The following is a 23,012-nucleotide window of genomic DNA, read 5'->3' as shown; positions in this document are numbered from 1 at the left end:
AGGCTAGATTTGAACCCAGGTCCTCCTGGCTCTAGGCCCTGGCACTCTTCATTTTCTGAGTCACATAGGTGTACCTTTATATATATATATTTTTTTTTTCTTGCATTTCTCATTATTTATTGCTGTGCTTCATATACTTGTTAAGCCATTCCCCAATCACAGTAAGACTATTTCATTTCCAGTTATTTATAACCACAAGTATCCTGCTATGACTATTTGAGTATATGGTCCTATAGAATTTTAAAGAATTTAGGAATAAATATGATGCTTTAAAAAGCCCCATATTTTTTAGTGGATCGTGCTTTAGTTCTTTTGCTTTTTTTCATTTTTTAAATAATATATGCCTCTAGTAATTAAAATATTTATGTATATTTCTTTCAGGTGTTGGGAAATCATGTTTATTGCTACAGTTTACAGACAAGAGGTTTCAGCCAGTACATGATCTTACTATTGGTAAGTTTCATAAATTCATAGTTTAAATAAAACCGAAGGGATGAATGTATATGTATACATGTGTATATTCATGTATATGTATGCACACAACATATAGTGTTGTTCAGATAAAGGTTCCACATTAGTAATAATTCTAAGATCAATGAAATTGGGTAGGTTGCTATGAAAAAATAGCAAGTATTAAATATCCTTAACTAAGAGGAACATTTGTTAGCCTAAATGTTTTATAAGCTGAATTGTTTATTTTTTACCTGGATTTGCATGAAGACATTCCCTTTCTCTCACCCCCAACCCTGCAGCCCATTTTACTTTTGTCACATACTTTGGAGAAGCCAAAAAATCTTCCTTGCTGTAACTTCTGCCTAATTATTGTTCCTACTTCTCCCCTCTGGGGCCAAGCAAAGTGTCCCTAATATGACTGCTTCTGGCAGCTCTTCAAATACTTGAAGAAAACTAATATGGATTTTCTGTATGTGCATATCTTCAGGTTGAACACCTTCAGGACCTAGATTTGAGTTTTGGCTTTACTACTTAACAACTGTGTGATCCTTGATAATTCACTTGCTTGACCTCAATTTCTCATTTGTAATATGAGAAAGTTGATCTCAATACCCTTTACTTCCTGGTTGCCATCCTCTAGATCAGTGATGGGCAAACTACCCTGCCAGCCAGATGCAGCCCCCTGAAATGTTCTATCTGGCTGCTCTACATTATTCCTAATCTGATGAATACAATGAGTAGGATACAGTACAATGAAACTTTGAAAGAGTTGCCTTAACAGATGAGCATTTCCTTTCTTTGGACTCCTCTTTAAAAAGTTTGCCCGTCACTGCTCTAGACTAAGCCTTTCCTAAAATGTGATGCTCAGTAGTTGAGTACTATATGTCAGATTTGGTTTTAAGAGTATATAGCAAGGACTGTTAGTGCTCTAAAGTTCTGGGCACCATGTCTCTTTATGCTCAGCAAAATCAGATTAGTTTTTGAGGGGCTGGCATATCACACCCTTGACTCATTTTACTTTGAGTTCATTGAAACCCCCATATTTTTTTTTCACATGAACAATATTCTAGACATTATCTTATTTATACTTTGCTAAGTTGGCTTTTTTGAACTCATTAAGACTACATTATCTAAACTCACAAGATGAAGGTATATCTCAAGGAATTTTATATAATTCTTTGAAGAGTGTGTTCAGAAGAAGTCAAGTTTGTAATGTGTGATTTAATTTTTTTAAATTTAAGCTGTGTGACAAGCTAGGGATACAAGAATAAAAATGAAAAACAGTCTTCCCAACGAGCTTATCTTGCTGTTGGCTAGGAAGAGAATATAGCATGTTAACAGGTAGTATAGATAGTAAACATTTCCTGGGCTGTGGCTGTGAATTTTGAGGGAGACTACACCTTTGATAACTTCCAAAATTAACATAATCATTCCAAGTCCCCTTCTGACATCACCATTATTTGTATCATTCCTAGATTTAAAACTTGGAAATTATCTGACAGGCAAAGCCCTGATACAATCCAGGGTTTAGATCCAATTTCAGATATCTAAATTAGTGGTTTGTACAGAAGTTCCTGCCCTAGTTTAAATTCCATTTATTTTCTATAATTAAATGTGTAAATAATTTAAAAGACACAATTGTATGCATATCTGGAAAAGAAAAAAGTCAGATCATCATAGTTCTAGCTTTAGCACTTAATTCTGAGACATGATTTTTGGAGAGGAAGGAAAGGATGTTAGACTAATGACCAAGTAACGTTCCAAACATTGTTTAGGTGGTGGAGAGTGGGAAGGTTGGGTGTCTCTGGCCACTGTAGTCAGGTTATCTAGGATTGACCTGAAGGGTTTTGAGGATAAAAACTTAACATTAACTTGAAAGCACATTTTAGACACTTACAAATGCTTATTCATTTTTGTCCAATGATTATTGACCGACCGGCTAAAGGACTTGAGAATTTTTAGCCTCAGTCAAAGAAGGTTTAGGACAGATAGGTAGCATGTTGGATAGAATGCTGGGCCCAAAGTCAAGACGAATTGTTTTTTCCGAGTTCAGATCCAGTCTGAGACAGATACTAGCTGTGTGGTCCTGGGTGAGTCACTCAGCTCTGCCTCAGTTTCCTCATCTTTAAAATGAGCTAGAGAAGAAAAATGACAAACCACTCCAGTATCTTTGCCAAGAAATCCCCAACTGGGATCATGAAGGGTCAGATACAACTGAAATAATGCAACAGCAGAGAGAGTTTAGGGCAGTTATCATCCCTGTAAAAATTATTTTTAGTTCAATTTATCTATTATTTCTCTCCTCATTTCCAATTTCCCATTTCCAGCTGTTTTTTTTGGACACCTTGAACTAGACTCCTCATAGACATCTTAAACTTAATAAATGGAACTCATCTTCTTTCCTGTAGGACCTGCCTCTTGCCCTTTTCTAACTTCTCAGATAATGTTCTAGACACAATTACATCTCTGATACATACCCTCTTCTCTTCTCTGACACTGCTATCCCCTTGGTGCAGGTCCTCATCACCTCAATCCTGGATTGTAGAAGTGCCTTTCTGGTTGGTCTTCCTGCCTCATGTCTTTCTCTATCCCAAGTTGTCCTCCATTCAGCTGTCAGACTGATCTTCTAAAGCACAAATGTGACTATATATCCCTACCCTGTTCAGTAAATTCAATTGGCTTCCTACCACCTCTTGGATCAAATAGAATATATTCTGTTTGCCTCATAAAGCCTTTTAAATAAGCTGAATTCATTCTACCTTTCCAGTCTTCTTATGTTACTTTTCATGAATGTACTTTATGATCCAGTGATGCCAGCCTCCTTTGCTATTACTCTCACATGACCTCCATCTCCTAATTCCATGCATTTTTACCTGCCATTCCTTATTACTGAAATTCTTTTGGATTATCTTCTAGCTTCCCTAGCTTCTTAAAGTCCTAGTTTAAAATCCTTCTTATAAGCATTTTCTGGTCCTCTTTAATGCTAATGATTTCTCATTGAAAACAACTCCATTTTTCCTTTGTTTTGTTTGTACACAATTGTTATTTGTTGTCTCTCCCTTTAGATTGTAAGCTCTTGAGGGCAGGTATTTTTTCCCCTTTCTTTGTATCCTCAATTCTTAGCACAGTGCTTGGGACAAAATAGGTGCTTAATAAATGATTGTTGGCTTAAAGAAGGATTTGGCTTGTTCAGTTTATAATCTAGGACAAATTAAGATTGGCGTCTAAAAGTTGCAGAGAAGCAAATTTAGCTTGAAATTAGGAAAAATCTTCTCAAAAGAGCTATGAAAAAGTGGAACAGATGGTGCTCCTTGTTGGAAGTGCCCAAGCAGACAGGATGAACAGTTGCTAGATGCATTGAACTAGGTACTCTCTAATGTCTCTTCTGGCTCTTAAGTTCCATAATTGTGAAATGGAATACTTTTAAAGGAATTAAATCACTAAGAACTAAGAACCTGAACTGTGTATTTTGAAGATAACTAGAGAAATCCCAATATGTGGAGGTGAAGTATGAGCATTCCAGACATAGGGAACTACCCTATTGAAAGACAAAAAAGCAAAAAATGGATTGTCATGTAAAGGGAGTAGCAAATAGTCTGGTTTGGAATGTAGATTACATCAAGGAAAATAATAGAAGATGAGTCCAGAAAAGAAGACCCTTTCTTTCTTTATACTTGTTTTCATTATTTTCCCTGAAAAAAATTTTTTTTCCTCCCAAGGAAAAAAAGCTACTTTTAATTTTTTCAGAGAAGTTTCCCAGTCATTTTTTCTCTTTAAAGTAAACCATCAGTGTTTTGATATAGCACTAAATAGAAAAATGAATTTAGATAGTATAATATCTTTCTTCTTATTTGGGTATGTTAGGATGGGATTGTTTTTGTGTCTTGGTAGACCCCTAAATGTTTTGTAAATTGTAGCTATTTTGAATGGAATTTCTGTCGTTTCTTGCTAGGATTCATTGGTAATATATAGAAAAGATGAATATTTCTATGGCTTTATTTTATGTAATCACTTTGATGTTTTTGTTGCATTTTAAATTTTAGTTGATTCTTAAGATTCTCTGTATAGAATAATAATAACAGGGCAGAGCCAAGATGGTGGCTTAGTAGCAGTAGAAGATGGAATCCACTCTTAAGAATCTTCTCAAACCAACCTTAAAATAGCACCTCAAAATGATGGGTTACAGAACCAACAAAGTGATAGAATGATCTCCTTCAGAAAACACCTTGAAATGAAGACAGAGAGAGCCTTATTTTCACAAGATAAGGGGTAACTGGATATTAAACTCTGCACAGAGGAGTACAGGCCACCCAGGTTCCAAACTTTGGCAAAAGCCAACTTTGAGACCCTAGGACCCTGCCTAAGCCAACGGAAGAACACTCCTTACTCACCCCTTGAAGTCCCAAGCCCTGGCACTAGACCATAAGGAGGCCCCAAAGTCCATAGTGCTTTGCTTTTTGAAGCCTGAGATGAAGTCCTTTTCCCCAGGGCAAAATAACTCATAGTGCTCTGAATCCTGCAGCTATTAGCAGTGGAGTAGTTTTAAGAACTCCCAGCACACAGGCAAAAAAAAAAGACTGGAAAATGAGCAAAAAGCAAAAGAAACACCTAATCATAGAAAATTTCTATGGAGACAAAGAAGAGCAAGGGACAGACTCAGTAGGGGATAGTGAGATCAAAGCAGCCACATGCAGAACTTAAGAGAAAAATGGAATTTGGATTCAGGTGCTGGAAGAGTTTAAAAAGGAATTAAAAAATCAAATGAGAGGTGGAAGAAAAATGAGAAAAGAAAATGAAAGTAATTAAAAAACAAAATAGTTTAAAAAGCAAAATTGGTCAATTGGGAAAAGCACAAAAATCCAATGAAGAAAATAATTTCTTAAAAAACAGAATTGACCTACTGGAAAAATTCATTTAAAAAATCCAGTTAAGAAAAGAGTTCAATCAAAAGTAGAATTGACCAAATGGAAAAGGAGGATCAAAAAGTCATATCATTTTTTAAAAATTAAAATTGGCCCCAAAAAAGCTAATGACTTAATGAAACATCAAGAAACAATAAAACAAAATCAAAAGAATGAAAAATAGGAGAAAATATGGAAATATATCATTGAAAAAACAACTGACCACAAAAATAGACCCAAGAGAGATGATCTAGGAATTATTTGACTACTTGAATGTCATGATTGAAAAAAGGCTTAGACATATTACAAGAAATTCTCAAAGAAAGCTGCCTGATGTTCTTGAACAAGAGAGTAAAATAGAAATTGAAAGAATCCAAAGATCACCTTCTGCAATAAATCCCCAAATGACAACTCTTAGGAACATTATAGCCAAATTCAAGGGCTTCCAGGCCAAGGAAAAAAATACTGCAAGCAGCTAGATAGAACAGTAATGGCAGCTAACATTTATGTACCACCTTCTATGGGCCAGACACTCTGCTAAGCACTTTATAATTATCTCATTTGATCCTCACAACAACTTTTAAGGAGGTAAGTGCTAGTAGTATCTCTATTTTATAGATGAGGCAATGGAGGCAAACAGATTTAGTTACTTCTCCAGGGTCACACATATAAATAAGTGTCTGAGGCTGGATTTGAACTCAGGTCTTCATGACTCTATGCCCAATATTCTATGCTTTGTGCCACTTGGCTTTTTAAATTTTTTATTTATTTTTTTTTCCTTTTAAAATCCACCTAGCTTTTTAATGGTAAGTAATAAAATATTGGAACATATATATTAGGTCATGTGTAGTTAGGCACAGGTGGTTTGAGTTAATTGCTTGCTGTGTGCCAGGCATTTTCTTTCTTTTTTTTTTTTTTAATTTTTAAGCCCTTACCTTTCATCTTGGAGTCAATACTGTGTATTGGCTCCAAGGCAGAAGAGTGGTAAGGGTAGGCAATGGAGGTCAAGTGACTTGCCCAGCGTCACACAGCTGGGAAGTGTCTGAGGCCAGACTTGAACCTAGGACCTCCCATCTCTAGGCCTGGCTCTCAATCCACTGAGCTACCCAGCTTCCTACCCGCGCATTTTCTAGGACAGGGTTCAGCCAGCTATATAGTCTTTGCCTGCTTTATTACCCAGGTGAACTAAAAATGGTTTTTATATTTTTAAATAAAGCTTTATTGTTTTTTCAATGTTAAAAAAAAATCTTAGCTTTCTTTGGATTTGTCCCTCTAGCCATAGTTTGACAACCCCGATACTAGGCTGTGAAGCTACAAACAAAAAGGGGAAAGTTCCCTTTTCCCTCAAGGATATTATATTCTACCAGGAGAAATTACATGTATATAGATAAGAAAATGAAAATATAAATAAAAAATGATTTTTATGTTGAGCTATTAATTTACAGTATATACTTACTATTACTTTGCTGAAGTTACTGTTACATTTTATACTTTTGGTTTTCTCAGGTTCTTTAAAGTAGCTCATCACATCTACAAATATAACTAGAATAATAGTTAACTTTATATAGCATTTTAAAGTTTATTAAGTGCTTTATAAATATCATCTCATCTCCTCACAACACTGAATTTGTAGGTACTACTATTATCCCCATTTTACAGGTAAGGAAATCAATGAAATGAGAGGTCGTCACATATCTAGAAGTGTCATAACACAGAATTTGAACCTGAATTTTGCAGAGTCCTGTGTTCTGTCCACTACAGAATAATTTTTTTTACCACTCTAGTTCCTCAATATCTTTTTCTTTTTTTGCTCTAGCTAACATTTCCAGCATTATATGTGACAATCCTTGCTTCACCCCATATTTTATTATAAATAACTATAATGTTTCTCCATTAAAGATAACTGATTCTTCTAGATATTGTTTACCACATCAATGAAAGATTTTTTTATTCCCATGATTTGTTTTGACAGAAGCCTTTTTGAATACTTATCTTGATATTCAGTCAATGTGATTCTTATCATTTGGGTTATTAATAATCAAAGTTATTTTATTTATAGTTTTCCTAATATTGAATAATGCCGCATTTCTAATGTAAATACAACTTGATCATAGAGTATAATATTTTTAACATGTTATTGTAATTCCTTTGTTACTATTTTATTCAGTATTTTTGAATCGATATAGTTCTTTTTCTCTGAATTCTCTCTCCCTGATTTTGGAATCAGGCCTATATTTGTTTTATAGAAGAAATTTGGAAGGGTCTCTTCTTTTTACATTTTAACAGTTTATTGTAATCTTAGGGACAATTGTTTTTTGAATTTTTTATGGAATTTAATCATAAATCCATCTAGTCCTGTTTTATATTCTTTGGGAGTTCATTTACGACTTGTTCAGTTTCTTTTTCTGAGTTTGACTTAATGGACATTTTGTTTCTTCTTTTTATAATTGAGTATTTGCTGGTTTTTCAAAGACTTATTTATCAATTTTGTTGGCATGTAATTGGACAAGATTTTTAAAAATTAATTTCCTTTATGTACTCTTCATTTGTTATTGTTTCTGTTAATAATTTTCCTCTTCTTAAAACATCAAATTAACTAATAGGTATTTTTATTTTTTAATAACTGTTACCTTCCTTTTTAGAATCAATACTGTGTATTATTCCAAAACAGAAGGTAAGGGCTAGGCAGTTAGGATCAAGTAACTTGCCCAGAGTCACACAAGAAGAAAGTATGTGAGACCAGATTTGAACCCAGGACCTCCCCGACTCTAGGTCTGGTTCTCAATCCACTGAGCCACCTAGCTGCCCCCACTAATCGTTCATTTTGCTTTTTAGAAGTATTTTAATTTTATTTATCAATTCAATAATTTTTTCATTTTTTTTATCTTTTTAGTTTCTGTTTGTGTATTTAGTGTATTTCTCTTTCCTTCCCTTTTCTTTTCCTGTCTTAAAATCAACAAGAGAGAACAAAATAAAGCCCAACCACTATGTCTGTCTTATTTGACTCCCTCTGTGGCTCTTGAAAACAATGGAGTTCTGAAAAAAGAACATCTTTTCCCTCCTATCAGAATGCAAGTAGAGCATCATCTTTTAGTGTCTTCAGTTACTCAAGTGTATTTGCCTTTCAAAGTTTATTTTGACTACTCTGTTTCCATTTCGTGATTTCTACTGAGCTCTAGGGCAGTGGTTCCCAAACTTTTTTGGCCTACCACCCCTTTTCCAGAAAAAATATTACTTAGCCCCCTGGAAATTAATTTTTTTTTAAATTTTAATAGCAATTAATAGGAAAGATAAATGCACCTGTGGCCATCACCACCTCCCTGGATCACTGCAACACCCACCAGGGGGAGGTAGTGCCCACTTTGGGAATCACTGCTCTAGATTTTTCTTCAGAAATTCCTGAAAATCTTCTATTAAAGTACCCCTTCTTCTCCAAGTAGGATTTTACTCAGCTTTGCAGGGTAAGTTACTCTTGCTTGTAAACCTTATCTTTTGCCTTTTGGAATATCATATTTCAAGTTTTTATCAGTTGCATATGGTTTCTTGGTAACTCAAATTCTTTCTTTTCTTTCTGGCCACTTATAGTATATTTTTTCTTTGTGCTAGAAAACTTTGGATTTTGTTATAATATTGCTAGGTGTTCCTAACTCCCACCCCCTCCCCCTAAACAGCAGATTTTTTTTCCCCCTCTGTCTTGAATTGATCTGGGCAGTTTTCCTTTTAAAATTTCTTAGAAAGTGGCATCTTATGTAGATCACATATCTAGAAAATGTACTGGGCTGGATCTTAATGGGGAAATCAAGGGAAAAAAAAAATCACAATGAGTCATTTGTCCAACCCAGCTCAGGATAGGGAGTTAGGCAGAGAAGCCTAATGACACTAGGTCCTCGGTCAGGCCTAGCACCCTGCCCAAGAGAGGTTTTACCTTGGGTCAAGAAGAAGTTCTACTTCTAGCCTGAGAATGGGTCTGTGCCAAGTGCTTTTTAGAAATATCTTATTTTATCCATACAACCCTATAGGATAAGTACTATTTTTATGCCATTTTACAGTTGAAGGAACAGACAAATAGAGGTTAAGGGATCATACAGACTCAAACCCAGGTCAGGAATGTAGTACTTGTGTGACTTGACAGGAGTGGGAATGACAACACAGTTAACAATTAGATTTTACCCTGTATTGGACCATGCATTGAAAGCTTGCAGATCCCCAGAATGAGCCTAAGATCTTGGAGTAGCACAATCAATGAATGACCTTTCTCTCCCCTCCGCTGCCCCCTCCTCTGCCACCTGCCCTCCCCCCCAGTATCAGAATGGGATTTGTGCAAGGGGGATGGGACAAAAGGAGCCAGAGAAGGAGTGGCCGACAGTTGGTGACAGTTACCGATGGTTGAGACCAGAGGGATTCTGGGAGATTCCCTGGAGGGGGAAGGAGAAGGAAAAGGGGAGGGTTTCTGGATGAGGTCTGTGAGGAAAGAGGAGGTGGACTTCCCAACTCGGATCCAGTCCTGAGGGCTTCCTGAGGATCTTTCTTTGGACACTGAAACCCTGATTCCCTGGTCAAAGACATCCTGTCACTTCTCACCCATCAAGATTTGAACCATCAATGTAGATAAGTTTTTGGACTCCATTTTGGGAGCGTTCTCTTAGTCTCCCACCCTCATTACTCAACCTTGCTGAGAGATCCTTTCCAGTCTATATTACAGTTATAAAAAGGACAGAAGTAGAAACAGAAGGAGAAGGGGTGGGGACTTCAGTAACAGACTCCATAGGAATAAAGAAGAGGGCACCCCAAATGCCTCTGTCCTTCACCCCTTTCCCCAATCCCTCAATTGTGAATAATAAAAGCCATTCAATATTCAGATAGTGTTCCAGAGTGCAGGTGGTCTGGCTTCAAGATGGAGGCAGCCAGACCAAGCTGTGATTTCCCTCCCCCTTGTTGTACATGGTCAATTTTTTGTGAATGTTCCATGTGCTGCTGAAAAGAAGGTATATTCCTTTTTGTCCCTATTTATTTTTCTCCATATATTTATTTACTTTAATTTTTTTAAGATTTCATTTACCTCTTTTATCTCTTTCTTAATTATTTTTTTGGTTTGATTTATCTAGATCTGATAGGGGAAGGTTCAGGTTTCCTACTCGTATAGTTTTATTATCTTATTTTCTTCTTGAACTCTTCCAGTTTCTCCTTTAGAAATTTAGATGCTATACCATTTGGTACATACTTGTTGAGTACTGCTATTTCTTCATTGTTTATACTGCCTTTTATCAGGCTGTAATTACCTTCCCTATCTCTTTAAACCATATCTATTTTTACTTTGGCTTTGTCAGAAATCATGGTTGCAACTCCTGCCTTTTTCTCAGTTGAAGACCAATAGATTTTGCTCCAGATTTTTATTTTTTCCTCTATGTATGTCTACCTGTCTCATGTGTGTTTCTTATAGACAACATATGGTAGAATTTTGGTTTCTAATCCACTCTGCTATTTGCTTCTGTTTTATGGGCGAGTTCATCCCATTCACATTCAGAGTTATAATTATTAACTGTGTATTCTCAGACATTTTGATTCCCTCTCCTTGTCCTAACCTTTCTTCTTTCACTATTTCCTTCTATACCAGTGTTTTGTTTTTAATCAGTTCCCCTAATCCCCTCCCTTATTGTACTTCCCCCTCCCTCCTTATTCCCCTCTTATTGTTCTTTAGGGTCTCTTTAAGCTACAGCACCCCTCTCCCCCCCAATTGCTTCCCTCCCCACCAGTCTGTTTGTTAGCCTTCTACTTCTCTATAGGGCACAAATCAATTCTCTACCTTAATGGATGTTATTGTTCTTCCCTCTTGAAGTTAATTTTAGTGCACTTAACAATTAAGTATTTCCTTTCTCCAACCTCTTTACCTTTCCATTGTATTGGTCTTCTCCCCTGTTTGCCCCAAGTGCTTCTTTATGAAATATAAATTTATTCCATTTTGTCTGTTTTCCCATTTCTCTTAATGTTATCTCCTTTTTTTTACCTCTAGTTTTATTTATATATATATAAAACTAGAGGTAAAAAAAAGGAGATAACATATATATAACATAGATAACATATATATAATATATATAACACATATATATTATATATATATATATATATATAACACATATGTAGACATTTCATCCTCTACAGTTTGTCCCTGTTCCCTCTAAGTATACTTCTTCTAGCTACCTTGTTGATAATAACAATTTTTAAGAATATAAGTCAATTGGGGGCAGCTGGGTAGCTCAGTGGAGTGAGAGTCAGGCCTAGAGACAGAAAGTCCTAGGTTCAAACCCGGCCTCAGCCACTTCCCAGCTGTGTGACCCTGGGCAAGTCACTTGACCCCCATTGCCCACCCTTACCAATCTTCTACCTATGAGACAATACACCAAAATACAAGGGTTAAAAATTAAAAAAAATTAAAAAAAAGAATATAAGTTAATTGAAATTATTGTTTCCATTAAAGAAATTTTTTTTATTGTTTTTTCCCCCACTCTCTTAATTACATTATGGTCATTCTCTTGAGTTCTGTGTTTGGTCAGGAAACTCTCTGTTTAAGTCCGGTTTTTTCTTTATGAATGCTTGGAAGTCTTTGATTTTGTTGAATGACCATACTTTCCCCTACAAGAATATAGTCAGTTTTGCTGGGTAGTTAATTCTTGGTTATAGACCCAGCTTTTTTGTTTTCTGGAATATTATATTCCATGCTTTCAGGTCCTTCAATATAGATGCAGCCAGATCCTGTGTAATTCCTAACTGTAGTTCCCTGGTATCTGAATGACTTCTTCTTAGCAGCTTGTCAAATTTTTTCCTTGGTCTGGTAATTTTTTTTTTTTTTTTTTAAAACCCTTACCTTCTGTCTTTGAGTCAATACTGTGTATTGGCTCCAAGGCAGAAGAGTGGTAAGGGTAGGCAATGGGGGTCAAGTGACTTGCCCAGGGTCACACAGCTGGGAAGTGTCTGAGACCAGATTTGAACCTAGGACCTCCCGTCTCTAGGCCTGGCTCTCATCCACTGAGCTACCCAGCTGCCCCCTGGTCTGGTAATTTTTGAATTTGGCTATACTATTCCTGGAAGTTGTTAGTTATGGATTAAATGTAGGAGGTGATCTGTCGATTCTTCCAATTTCCATTTTTCTCCCTTGTTCGAGAATGTCAGGACAGTTTTCTTGAATAATTTCCTGTAGGATGATGTCCAGGCTTTTTCTTTTGTCATGATGTTCTGGTAGACCAATAATTCTTAAATTGTCTCTTCAAGATCTGTTTTCCAGATCTGTGGTTGTGTCAATGAGGTGTTTCATATTTTCTCAAATTTTTGAATTTTGTTTTATATATTCTTGCTGCCTTGTGAAGTCATTTGCTTCTAATTTTTAAAGACTAAATTTTATCCCTGGCTTTTTTTCATCCTCCTCCTGGTCTGATTTTCTTTGTAGATCATCTTTCACCTTATTTGCTTCCTTTTTCAGCTGGTCAGTTTGGGCTTTTAAGACATTATTTTCTTGTTTTAGATCATGTATTTCCTTTTCCCAATTGTTTTCAGCCTCTGTTGATTGTTTTCTGAGTTCTTGAGTTAATTTAATTTTGAATTCTTGACTTAATTGAAATTTAAGTTCTTCCAAAGCCTGTGTCCATTTCACTGAAGTTTCTATGTTCTTTCTTAGTGTTTCTTTATCTTCTTCTGATCCTTTTGCTCTTTGTTCAATTTCTGGATAGAAACTGTCGATTGTGGTTTCTTTTTTTTTTCCTGTTGTTTACTCATATTTTCCTTCTTTCTCCCCTATAATTGGCTGTAATCTTGGTCCTTTGATTTTTTTTTTTTTTTTTTTAAATCTGTGGGTTTGGGCTATTCAGTCCTGGTAGGGCTTTTTCTCTTTTTTTGTTGATTAATTAGGTTAGTGGGACCTGAGGCCAGATCTTCCCCAGCTGGTGGTAAAAGCTAAAGAAGTGAAATTGGCTACTTTCGTTATAGTCTGTGGGGGAGGGGTGTTGGAGCTTCCCTGCCCTCTGAAGACTTCTTGTCTGCTTTATTGATAGGATTAAGCCTGGTAGGGTTGATCTCCACAGCTTCAAGTGCCCCGAGGTCAAAACTTGAGAGAAGGGGGAGGCAGCAGAAGATGGAGGGTATGTTCACCCTCTCTGGGTTTCTCCCCCAGCAGCCTCCCTGCTACCTGTGATCAGAGCCTTGAGTTTGGCACAGCTGTGCCAGCAAGGCATTCCCTCAGTCTAGTGCCCTGGCCTACCCAGAGATTCCAGGATCCTCTGGAGACTCGGCACATAAGGTGGAGAAGGGGATATGGGATCTTCCTCTTTTCTTTCCTCTCCCACAGGGCAGTCCCAAGAATTCAGGCTTTTTTTTCTCTTTTTTACCATGTACCTTTTAAGTTGGGTTCAGCTAGAGGATTCCCCCAGCTCTGTTCTCTTCTCAGATTTGGTTTTCTGTTCCCTTGGGGCCCTTTGTCCTAGATTGGTGGTGAAGGGCTTTAGGGAGGTCTGGAGCCTTGCTGCTTCTACACTGCCATTTTCCCAGAATCCACCTCTTTCTTAAATATTTTTGAGATGGACTGGCTTCATTGGATCTCACAATAACCTTTCTACAAACTTTTTTCCTCCCTATTGCTTTTTGCTTGGATATGAGGTGATTTTGCTTCAAATTTTATATCACCATCCTCTGTAGTTTTGCAACCAATATTATATTACAAATTAATTTTGGCCTCATCTACTTGACATGTAGATAAAATACAGAGGTAATTTTGGCTCTTTTGCTGACTTAGTGGTAATTACTTTTGGTCACCCAGCCTTCCTTGAGAAATAGTGATAATATGTTGATATTATCAGTTTCTTTTATCACATGTTCCTTTATCTGTTTCATACCTCCTTCCTTTTATTGGTCTTAATAGATTTTTTTTTTTGAATAGTTGGTACTTTTAAATTTGGTTTGTTTTACAACAAATAAAGTTGGTACTTTTAAAATTATACATCATACTTTCTCAACTTGATCCTTTCCTAGGATCATAGATTTAGAGCTAGAAGGTACCTGAGATATCCTGAATCCAGTTCCCTCATTTTATAGATTAGTAAATTGAGGCCCAGAGAAAGCAAGTGACTTGCAGAAAATCACGTAGCTAGTTAATGTCTGAGGTTGGATTTCAATATAGATCTTTCTAGGTTCAAGTTCAGAATTCTCTGCACAAAACTGTCTTTCATTTTTTTGACTTGATTTAAAACTTTTCTTTAAACAAATCTTTAGTCAGATTTTAATAAATAGCTTCTTTATAAGTAACTCCCCAGTGGTATGTTCACTCCAAAGTTCCATTTGAGTAATGAGATCCAAAACTAAATTGCAATATATTTGGGAGAGTTACAAGAGAAATTAATATCACAAGCACCTAGGAAAGATGCAGAGCCAAAAAAAGAATGTAAATATAAAGGGAAGATAACTCATTCAATTTGACATGAGTATAGAATATATGAAACCTAGTAGTGTGACTTGGGATAAGGCAGGAAAAATAATCTGGAGCCATATTGTAAAACATCTGAAATGTCAAACTGAGGTGTCTGAATTTAGGCAATAGGGAGCTATTGAAGGATTTTGAGTGATAACCACAGCTTTGCATTAGGAAAATCTATTTTGTTAGGGAGTGTGAGAGATGCCTTATGATACAGTTTCAATAGTCCAGAATCTGCTGAATTGGAAAGTAGAGAATGGATATGAGAATAATTTTACACAAACAGGATTTGATATCAAATTGGAAATAGGAAGAAAGAGGAGAATTAAAGATTAGTGTTACAGGTATGAATGAATTTTTCCTATATATCACCTTTTCAATGGTCAAGTCCTAATTTTCTCCCAAATTTAAAATTTAAAAGACAGCACTAATCGTTTTATTTTTGCCTCACAATCTGACTTATAAAATAGAGTACTTATGTAAACATTTTAATAATTTTCCACATGTCATTATTACTTTGAATCTTTTTTCTTCTTAAAACCTTATTTCTGTTTTCTTCATTCTGATAAACATTAGCATTACTAGCATCTTGGTATTGAACAGGGTCCAGTAATTAAGGATTAGTTAAATATATATACAAAGCCAGCAGCAAGTTATATAGCCTGGAAAAATATTTTCTTCCACCAAAAATCACAGTTGAGATTAGTGCTGGGAGCCATTTCCTGTTGTGAGCCAATGGAGAGATGGGAGTCTATCACTGGGCAGTTTGCTCTTCTCTAAGCTTTTCCTCTGCCAGGATGACATCTGGCTCCCTAAGGCCACATGTGTCTTCTTCTTACTCTGCCCCTAATCTTAATTGTGTAACACATTATGTATACTAAAGACTTGGTAATATCTGATATTCTCTTTTGTGAGGAGTCACCTTAATAAATAGCCATTTCTTTAAAGTTATCATACTCTAGTTTTTTCTCCTGTTTGGGGGAATGAATTAAAAATTTGGTGTGCAAAAAGAAAATTGTTTCTCCCCATACCAGCTATTCTTCTTCAGTGTGACAGCAGATACTGTCTCTAATATCTGTTATTACTTGTAGGGAGCAAATATTTAAAGCTATAGCATTTTTCTAGATTAATGTAGAACAATGTTTACCATTGATACTCTGTTATGGAGGAAAAAATATCTAGATATTGGGTGTTAATAACAAAAACTATAAGTCACTATTAAGGAAACTAAACTAGTTAATTTTATATCAGTTTACAAAACATCTTATTTTGGAATATTTCTCAGCACTTCTCCAGAATTTTAATTTGGAGTAGTCTCTCCTTATCCCAAGAAGATACCAGATGATTAAGCAATACAGTTTACTTGCCAGCTTCCTGGATTGATAACATCTTTGTACCTTTCAAGTTAGGAGCTTTTAAAACTTAGATAAAGGCAGTCATTATCTGCAGAATTACACAAATATCACTTTATATTGTCTTCTCAGTTGCTTCACAATTTAAAAAGATTCTTCATTGTCATAGTCAATCATTGAATTGAATACTACTTGTTCATTTTGATTTTATTATTATAGCCATACCATTCCTGTGATTTTTCCCAGATCAAAACTCCTTTTCCTGGCTTCAACTCCCAAATATGTATTGTATCCTCCTGTTAGAATGGGAATTCCTTAAAGACAGGGCTGTCTCGTTTTTTGCCTTCATATTCTCTGGGATCTAACACAGGTTCCTGGCAAATAAATATTTATAATATGTTTATTCATTCAATTAAAGTACTCTCAAAATCAGTGAAAAGCAAAGACTCCTTGTGTTACTTTATAAATACAGAAGGATATCAAAGTGCAGATCTCATTTCTGTTGACTTTGTTGGTGAGAGTGTTTGTAGGAATAGATAGTAGTAAAAGGGTATTTATATTGAAATTTTAAATGAAGTAAATTTGAAGTTGATAGCCAGACTACCACTGATAACTTTTTTATTTTATTATACTGACAGATTAAAAATTTTTTTTCTTCACTACAAAAAATGATTGTAATTATTTTAATTTATTAATGTTCTCCTAAAATTGGTCCTTTTCCCAGAGGATTAAGAATGCACTGTCTTATAATTTATATATTTTCTTAAATATGCTTTCAGAGAAATGTCAGTTTTTGAAAGCTCAGATGTGTTGTGAATGTTTGTTGCTTTGCAGTCAACTAGGGGATGTACCTTAGTTTCCTTATTTGTAAAATGGAGATCATAACATCTACCTCCCAGGGTTGTTGTGAGGATAACATAAGAATGTTTTACATTTAGAGCTTCTTTGTAAAAGTATTTTGCAAACTCTAATAGCCTTATTTAAATGCCAGCTATTATAACAATGGTATTGCTACCACTACCACTTTGGCTGCTACTATGTCTACTACTTCAGTTATCCATAGGATGCATTAGGTTTAGCATTAATGTATTTCCTAATGTCTCTTTTTCTTACTCTGAGTCATTCCTCAATGATGAACAAACTCCCCTTGTTCTCATTCCCCCTAACCCAATGGCCAACTTTAAAGCTACTTACCGTTTCCACCGTACTTTCTAGAGTGCCTGTTCCATAGGTAACAAACTTATTTTCATCTTAACTCTTTTCTTTTCCCCTTCTTTCACTCTTCAGGTTCTCACTGAGACCTGACTTCCTTCCTCCCATTGACATTGGCTTCCTAGCTTTCGTTCCCCCTTGACTCACTGGTCAAGGTAGGGAAGTTGGAATACTCTTTGCTTCCACTGCCACTTTGAGGTTTTCCCTCTACCACTATCATTCAATTACCTATCCAGTTTGGAAGTTCACTCAATCCACATCTATCACCTAGTTAAAATACTGGTAGTTGTAGTCTACTGCTCTCCAGTATACTTCCCTTTTTTCCTCAGTGAGTTGAGTGCCTAAAAGTCTTTCTCCACAATGCCTGCCTTCAATACTGCCTCATATTAGAGGAATTCACTGTACATATAGATCCTCCAAATACTCCAACCTAAGTTCCTTGATTTAATCATTTCACGTGATTATCCTTCTGTTTTACTTCAACCATACACAAAGATGGTCTTACCTTTAATCTTGCTATCATCCACAAATGTACCACTTCCATTTTTATGAACTAAGAAATTCTCTCATTTGATCATAACTATTACCCTTTCACCTCCTCTGTTTTGCAATCCCAAAACTCTGTTTTGCAATCCCAAACACTGTTCTTAGTCCACACTGTGATTTTCAATCTTTTAGTCCTTTAGTTCTTTCCAAGGCCATCATCTCTACACTAGCTCCATTCTCATCCCTTCCTCATCTTGACCCTTTGGTGAACTAATTTAGCTATACACTGTCCTTATCTCTTGAGTCCCTTTTTGCCTTTATCATATTGCTGAAATTGCCACACAAAATACTCAGTTTTGAATCACTCCCAATATTCACTACTTTCACTCTTTACACATGCTGCTTTAAAAAAGAAATTTGAAACCATGCTGAGTCTACTACTTATGTATGTAACATCACATCCACAGAGCTCTCTTTGCTTCAAGACAATCCTTTTACACCTTTGTAATTAATTTACTACTGTGGTTCTTCTAAACGTTTTCATCCCTCAAACTTTCCATGGATCTCCCTCCCTTTACAGTCTTAGCTAAGAGCATTACCTGGAATTTTACTGAAAAAAATCGAGGCCATTTGCCAAGAGCTCCCTCTTCTGTTCTCCTCTCCCATCAATTACATTCCTTCCCCTGCTCTCTCCTCTTTCATCCCTGCCTCACATAATGATGGGGCCCTTCTCCTTGCCAAGGCAAAACCCCTCCACATGTAAAATCGGTCCCATTCTATTTCATCTTCTCCCAGATTGCTCCCTCTCTCATCCCCACTCTGTCACTTATTTTCATTCTTTTCCTGATTTCTGGTTCTTATAGCCTTACAAATGTTTCCTTTTCTCATCTATCCTCAAAAAATCTTTATGCCCATTATCCCCTTTCTCTCTTTGTTTTTTGTGGCTAAACTACTTTCCTTTCTTTTTAACTCTATAATCCCAATGTCTTTTCTTATCATTCAATTGAAATTACTTTCTCTCAAGATACCAGTGATCTCTTAATTGCCAAACCTCATGTCTTTTTCTCTGTCTGCACCCTTCTTTGACTTCTCTTCAGCTTTTGCTTTTGTTGATCATCTCTATAGGCTTTCATAACACTACTCTTACTGACACTTCAACCTCCATTGCTATTTCTTCATTTAAGTTATTCCCACTAACCATGAGTGTCATAAAAGCTTTCTATTGCCTCCCTGTTACCTTTAGGATCAAATTAAAAATAGTCCTTTAACTTCTGTACTAGCAGCAATCCAATGATCCAGGACAGTTCTGAGGAACTTATGGGAAAGAACACTATCCACATTCAGAGAACGAACTATAGAAGTGGAAACACAGAAGAAAAACAACTGCCTGATCACATAGGTTAAGGAGGAAATGATTTGAGATGTACTCTAAATGACCACCCCAGTGCAACTATCAATAATATGGAAATAGGTCTTGATTGAAGACACGTGTTAAAACCAGTGGAAATGAACTTTGGCTGGGGGTGGGGGAAGTAAGAACATGAATCATATAACCATGGGAAAATAAAACAAACAAATAAATGAATAAAAATAGTCCTTTAAAACCTAGAGTAACCCCACCATCACCCCCTGCCCTCTAGTCTTTCTTACACCTTTTACAGGACCTCTGCCATACTTTTCAGTTCAGTTACACTGATTTCCTTGCCCATAATAATGCCATTTCTGAATTCATTTTCACTGGCTCTGCCCCTTATGCCTGGAAAGCTCTCCCTCCTCATTTCAGCCTCCTGGCTTCCTTCAAGTTCCAGGTAAAATTCTACCTTCTACTGAAAGTCTTTCCCAATTCCTGTTAATTCTAGTATTTTCTCTCTGTTGATTATTTCCTATTTATCTTGTACATAGCTTATGTATTCCTAGTTGTTTGCATGTTGTTTCTTCCATTAAATTGTGAGTTCCTCAAAGGCTGGAACTATATTTTGCCCATCTTTGTATCTCCAGAACATCTCTCTTGCTCATCTCCTTCCTTTTCCTAATTTTCCTATTACTCTTAAGTACCTCAATTCTATCTATCATCCAGCCTTAAAATCCAAGTCATCATAGACTCTTCACTTTCTTCCACCCCTCCATATTCAAACATTTGCTAAGTTATTTCCATTTCTCTTCATATTTTCTCTCTAGAATATGCCTCTACTTTCATTCTGGTATAGACACTCATCTCATGCCTGAACTATTTCAATAGCCTTCAATAGCTTTCTGGTTTGTCTACTTATCAAACGTTTTTCTCTCACTTCATTATATCCATTCAGCCATCAAAGTGATCTTCCTAAAGTGCTTGTGGGACCATGCCACCCCTCTGCTCATTCAACTCCAGGGGCTCCCTTTCACCCCTAGGATTAAATATAAACTTTTCTCTTTGATGCTCAAAGCCTGCCCCCCACCCCACTTCTTTTCCAGCTTTTTTATACTTTATATGTTCTAATTTTCTTAGTGCCTTTTCCCCCCCAACACACAAAATATTCTTCAGGCTCCTTACTAGTCCTCATCTAAGAAATTCCTCCTCTAGACTTTGGCCATTTTCACTGATTGTCCTCCATATCTGAAATACTCTTTTATTTTTACCTCCTACTTTCCTTCAAGACCCATCTTCCAAAAGAAGCCTTTCCTGACACCATCACCCCCTTAATTCTAGTTTCTTCCCTTTGTTGGTTATTTCCAGTATATCCAATATATAGCTTTTGCTTATTGTCTTTTCCCATTAGCATGAAGTCCTTGAGAGGAGGGACAGTCTTTTACCATTCTTTATGTCCCCAGCTCTTAACAGAGTACCTAGATCATAGTAAGTGCTTAATAAATGTTTATTGACCATCTGACTGTATTTCTCAGCACTTCAACCTTATAATATACATTCTTTGACTACATGATCTATGTAGTACATAGCATAACACTGCTTGAATATATAAACTTACATAAAAAAAAAAACTTTGTTTTGTCAAACAAACTTTCCTACCAGTTTGTCAATGAAATCTTTTTTTTTTTTTTTAATTCTATTCAGGTGTAGAATTTGGTGCTCGAATGATAACTATTGATGGAAAACAGATAAAACTTCAGATATGGGATACAGTAAGTATAGCAAATGTCCATTGCATCTACCTCATGTTTAAAAAAATATTCATTGATTCTGCTTTTTGTCTCTGTTGGCTGATTGCCCCCACACTGTGACCCAGGGTTAAGAATTGGTTGCAGAGAAAGCTTTGTTTTTCTTTGTCTTCCTTTTGAATATTTTTGAAGTGCCTTCAATTAATGACCACATTGGATTATTGGGGACTTTTCAGGTTATCTGTGCTGTAGAAGGAAACTGTGTTTTTTTGTTTTTGTTTTTTTTTTTTAATCTGCCACCTATACTATCCACTGTGGGCTCAGCAATTGTTGTTATTTATACTTATAGAAAGAGTACCCCTTAGTAATGTAATCATGGATCCTAGGAATATTCAAGTATTGGGGTTAATGTAGATCCAAAATCCTCCCTGTGTCATAGAAAACCATCTTTTTTAAATTTGCTATGACCAGCCTTATGATAATCTCATATTATCAACTGCCTTTTGGACATATCAAACAGACCAGCCATATACATCTCTAATTCAAAATATTCAAAACAAAACTCATTATCAGTTTTTCCCCTGAAACCCACTCCTCTTCCTTGCTTCCCTTTTTCTTTCTAGGGCACCCACCATCATTGTGGTCATGTAGGTTCATAACTTTTAAGCTATCCTCCTTCTTCTATCTCTCTCCTCTCCCTCCCTATATAATTGATTGCCAAATCTTGTTGATTCCACCTCCACATCTCACATCTGTCCCTTTCTCTCCATTTCCACAACATCCTAGTCCAGGCGCTCACATCCACTTCCCTGAAATATTGCAATGACTCATTACCTCAAGTCTCACTTCTTTAGCCTGTCTTCCATACAGTTGCCATTGATATTCCTATAGCACAAATCTGATCATGTCACTTCCTTCTACTCAAATAACTGTAAAGGTTGTTTCCAGGATCAAACCACAAATTCCTTTTAAAATCTGGCTCCAGCATTTCTTTCTGTGCCTATTACATATTAGTCACTTTTGTGCACTCTTCAGTTCAGTGACCTATTTTCTGTTTTTCAAATAAAACACTCTCTCTTACATCTGTGCCTTAGTCCTGATTGTCCTCCATTCCTGGTTCCTTCCTCACCTTTCCATCTTAGAATCCCTCATCTCTTTCCAAATTCCATCTCAAGTGCCATTTCCTACATGAATTTTTACCTACCCCAATTACTTTGTGTTTATTTTGTATTTATTCGTATGTGTTCATGTTTCTTATCAGAATGCTAGCTGTTAAATCCTCAAAGTCAGAATGTTTCATTTTTGTCTTCATCATTTCAGCACTTAGCAGAATACCTGGAATACGATAGATGTTTAATAAATACTTTTGGTGTCAATTTACAAAGTAGCCAAGCAATAACCCCAGTGATCCCAAGTAGCTCTGCCACAAAGCCCATCTTTTAATGCCAGTATTCAACCTATGTTGTCCTATCTGTGAATTGTAAAATATTACAACGGAAGAATTCAAAATTCTTTGTGTTGAATGTTTTAGAAACATAATTTTTAAGCAAGACAATATATCAAAGTAAATGCACACAGCACAAAATGGAAAAACATGAATGAAAGTCTTAAGTAGCTTAGTCGGTGGTCATCAGACTTTTTATCTGAGGTGCTCGTGTCCAAATAGTGTCTTATTTAAGTGACTGAAATATAATATTGGTCTTATTCAGAGGATTAGGCCAGTCACCCTTGAATTGCAAATGTTTTCCTTTCCAGAATTAACTTGCACTTTATGTAAGACCTTCCAGAAATTGAACACCTTAGTGCAACATATGCTGTGAAATTTGCTATCGTTTTAATTTGCCAGATAGGCATTTCAGGAAGTTGTACCTGCAAATATGTTTGACCTCCTGAAGTCATTAGGTGCCTGAAGCAGGCTATAGCCCTACAATTTAAGAAGTAAAGAATACTGCTTAGGCATGTTTAATTGAGGTAGGAGTTAGCCTTTTTAACTTTTAAATTTTAGATTTTAAATATTCAGGGCCTCTAAAGTATGATGTTTATAAGGATTTACTCACC

General features: G+C 36.1%; 1 protein-coding gene across 1 annotated transcript in view; it reads left to right on the top strand.

Annotated features, from left to right (window-relative positions):
- Positions 1–23,012, top strand: part of RAB2A (RAB2A, member RAS oncogene family) — a 111,702-nt gene that overhangs the window by 31,336 nt on the left and 57,354 nt on the right. The window contains exons 2-3 of the mRNA XM_044666174.1: positions 382–453; positions 20,911–20,978. Of these exons, the coding sequence (XP_044522109.1) occupies positions 382–453; positions 20,911–20,978 (140 nt within the window). The remainder of the gene's footprint in view (positions 1–381; positions 454–20,910; positions 20,979–23,012) is intronic.

The sequence above is a fragment of the Gracilinanus agilis genome, chromosome 1 (assembly GCF_016433145.1).
Source record: "Gracilinanus agilis isolate LMUSP501 chromosome 1, AgileGrace, whole genome shotgun sequence".
NCBI classification, from domain to species: domain Eukaryota; kingdom Metazoa; phylum Chordata; class Mammalia; order Didelphimorphia; family Didelphidae; genus Gracilinanus; species Gracilinanus agilis.
The sequence above is the reverse complement of the archived record's forward strand: the minus strand, read 5'-3'. Positions and strand labels throughout refer to the sequence as shown.